This window comes from Penaeus chinensis, chromosome 17, assembly GCF_019202785.1.
Source record: "Penaeus chinensis breed Huanghai No. 1 chromosome 17, ASM1920278v2, whole genome shotgun sequence".
NCBI lineage: Eukaryota > Metazoa > Arthropoda > Malacostraca > Decapoda > Penaeidae > Penaeus > Penaeus chinensis.
In genome coordinates this window covers 4,923,524-4,926,023 of record NC_061835.1, presented here as the reverse complement: position 1 = coordinate 4,926,023, position 2,500 = coordinate 4,923,524, and the positions used below count along the sequence as shown (strand labels likewise).

Genomic DNA, 2,500 nt, shown 5'->3' with positions numbered 1-2,500 from the left:
GAGCGCCGTTGAGCTCTGCTGGATTTGCCTTTTGTGCGACGTTCGGGCGATGCCGCTGTGGCGAAATGGTGGGTAGTCGCGTATCATTTCTCCCTGTAATAAAGTGCGCGTGGTAAGCTCATTGCAGTTTTTGGAATAAGGTTTGTTATGTTGTCTGTATATGAATGTGAATAAGAGATTAGGTTTTGTAATTGATTTCGTGTGCTGTATGGTGCAATGGTAGCGGTCTTGTCAAGAAATCTTGCTGACCTGCGTTCGAATCCCTCGCCGCCAGTGGATGGTAACCCCGGGCATTCCTTGCACACAGGGGATAACTTAGAAGCAAAATGAAACAGACACTATGTCACACCAAGAATATCTGTCGCAACAAATTGAATCAAACTAAACTAAACCAAACCTTCTGTATGGGTGGCGGTGTAACCGAATGGATCTGCTGTCGGATAAAGCTCATGTGGGCGCCTCAGCATCCGCAGAAGCTGACACTTTCTTGAGGCATTATTCATTAAATCGACGCCGAGAGACTTGCAAGTTAAGGACGGTGTGCGCGGCCGTGTGGAGGAAGCATAGGGAGCTTCGAATGACGGCCAGGCATTGTGGAGGTCCTTTGGCGAGACTCGCCGGCGAAATTGATTGTCTGATCTTGACGGGTTTCGCCAGCATGCTAATTTTTATGCGCGAGAAACTTGTTGAGACAAAGACAAAGAGGTGCTCGATTGTACCCAATACCGCTCACGCACAAGCGCGGTTACACACAGTCGTACCTGAAAAGGGAGATTATTGCATCAGCAACCTATAGAGATTTTTGTACAGACTTTGATACTGAACATTCGTTTGGGAAAACGGAACGGAATGCCTGTGGCAGACCTTCTTATACAAATTCAATATCTAAAGCATATTTCAGAAATATTATATAGTTTACAATTCGGAATTAGTATTAGATAGAACAATATACTATTTTCTTAATTAAATCTAAGTTCAAGAAGCCTTATGATAAATACATAGCCTCACTAACACCAACACCACCAACACTAACCATTGGTTCATTATAACTGTTGGTAGTGTTATTGTTTTATCATTACCATTATTGTTATCATCTTCATTGTTGTTGTTGGTATTATTGTCATTGTTATTATTATCTCTCTCCCTCTCCCTCTCCCTCTCCCTCTCCCTCTCCCTCTCCCTCTCCCTCTCCCTTTAAATCTCCCTTTAAATCTCCCTTTAAATCTCCCTCCCCCTCCCTCCCTCCCTCCCTCCCTCCCTCCCTCCCTCCCTCCCTCCCTCCCTCCCTCCCTCCCTCCCTCCCTCCCTCTACCTTACCCCCTTCTCCTCCCTACCCTTCTTATCACTCTCCTTATCATCATCATCATCATCATCATCATCATCATCATCATCATCATCATCATCATCATCATCATCATCATCATCATCATCATCATCATCAATATCATCATCAATATCATCATCAATATCATCATCAATATCATCATCAATATCATCATCAATATCATCATCAATATCATCATCAATATCATCATCAATATCATCATCCATTATCATCATCATCCATCATTATCATAGCCATCATCCATCATCCATCATCATATCTATCATACCATCATCATATCTGTCATACTATCATCCATCATTATATCATCATCCATCATTATATCATCATCCATCATCATATCCATCATTATATCACCCATCATCATATCCATTATCATCATCATCCATCATTATCATAGCCATCATTCATCATCCATCATCATATCTATCATACCATCATCATATCCATCATTATATCACCCATCATCATCATATCCATCATCCATCATATCCATCATCCATCATCATATCATCCATCATCATATATCATCTTTATTACTATTTATGTTTTGATTGTCATAATCATTATTATTTTCATAACTTCTACCAAAGAGCAGAAAAAAATATGCTTGCATTTGCCAGTTGTCTTTTGGGTTCAGTGGTTTGTCAGTAAAAATAAAAAGAGAGAGAGTGGAAGACTGTGGCCACTGTCTTAGTTAAGTAGATTTTAATGGTGAATTGGATCCGTGCATAGATTAGGATCAAATACCCTGTGCAATTTATCATAGAAAACAGGCCAGCTAGGAAAAAAAAAATTCATGTTGTAGACACATATTTTGATACTGGCTTTCAGGGCACAAGAGATGGATAGGGTTCTCCAAGAGCTTTTTGATTATTATTAGTATTGATGTTATCCTTACCATAGCAATTATTTTTAATCATTAAACCAGTTTATCTGTTAGTGTGTAAGAGCTGAAGGAATAAGCTTTTCTCATGTATATCCACCTAGACTTTATGGACCCATTAATATCAACTTTATCTTTGTTGCAGCATGCCGAGCAAGTGTCACGTGGAAAACCTGGTGCAGCAGGTGGGACAGCTGTCAGATGTAGAGAAGTTCCTGTTGTACCTCAAGCTTCCTGTGGGACGCTCTCCAGACACCGACCCTTTGAAG

The 2,500-nt window shown here is 40.5% G+C and overlaps 1 protein-coding gene across 2 annotated transcripts in view; it reads left to right on the top strand.

Moving 5' to 3' along the window:
* Positions 1 to 2,500, top strand: part of LOC125033953 — a 99,473-nt gene that overhangs the window by 82,912 nt on the left and 14,061 nt on the right. For both annotated transcript variants that reach the window (XM_047625546.1, XM_047625547.1), the window contains one exon: positions 2,377 to 2,500. This exon is cut by the window's right edge and continues 2 nt beyond it. In XM_047625546.1, the coding sequence (XP_047481502.1) occupies positions 2,377 to 2,500 (124 nt within the window). The remainder of the gene's footprint in view (positions 1 to 2,376) is intronic.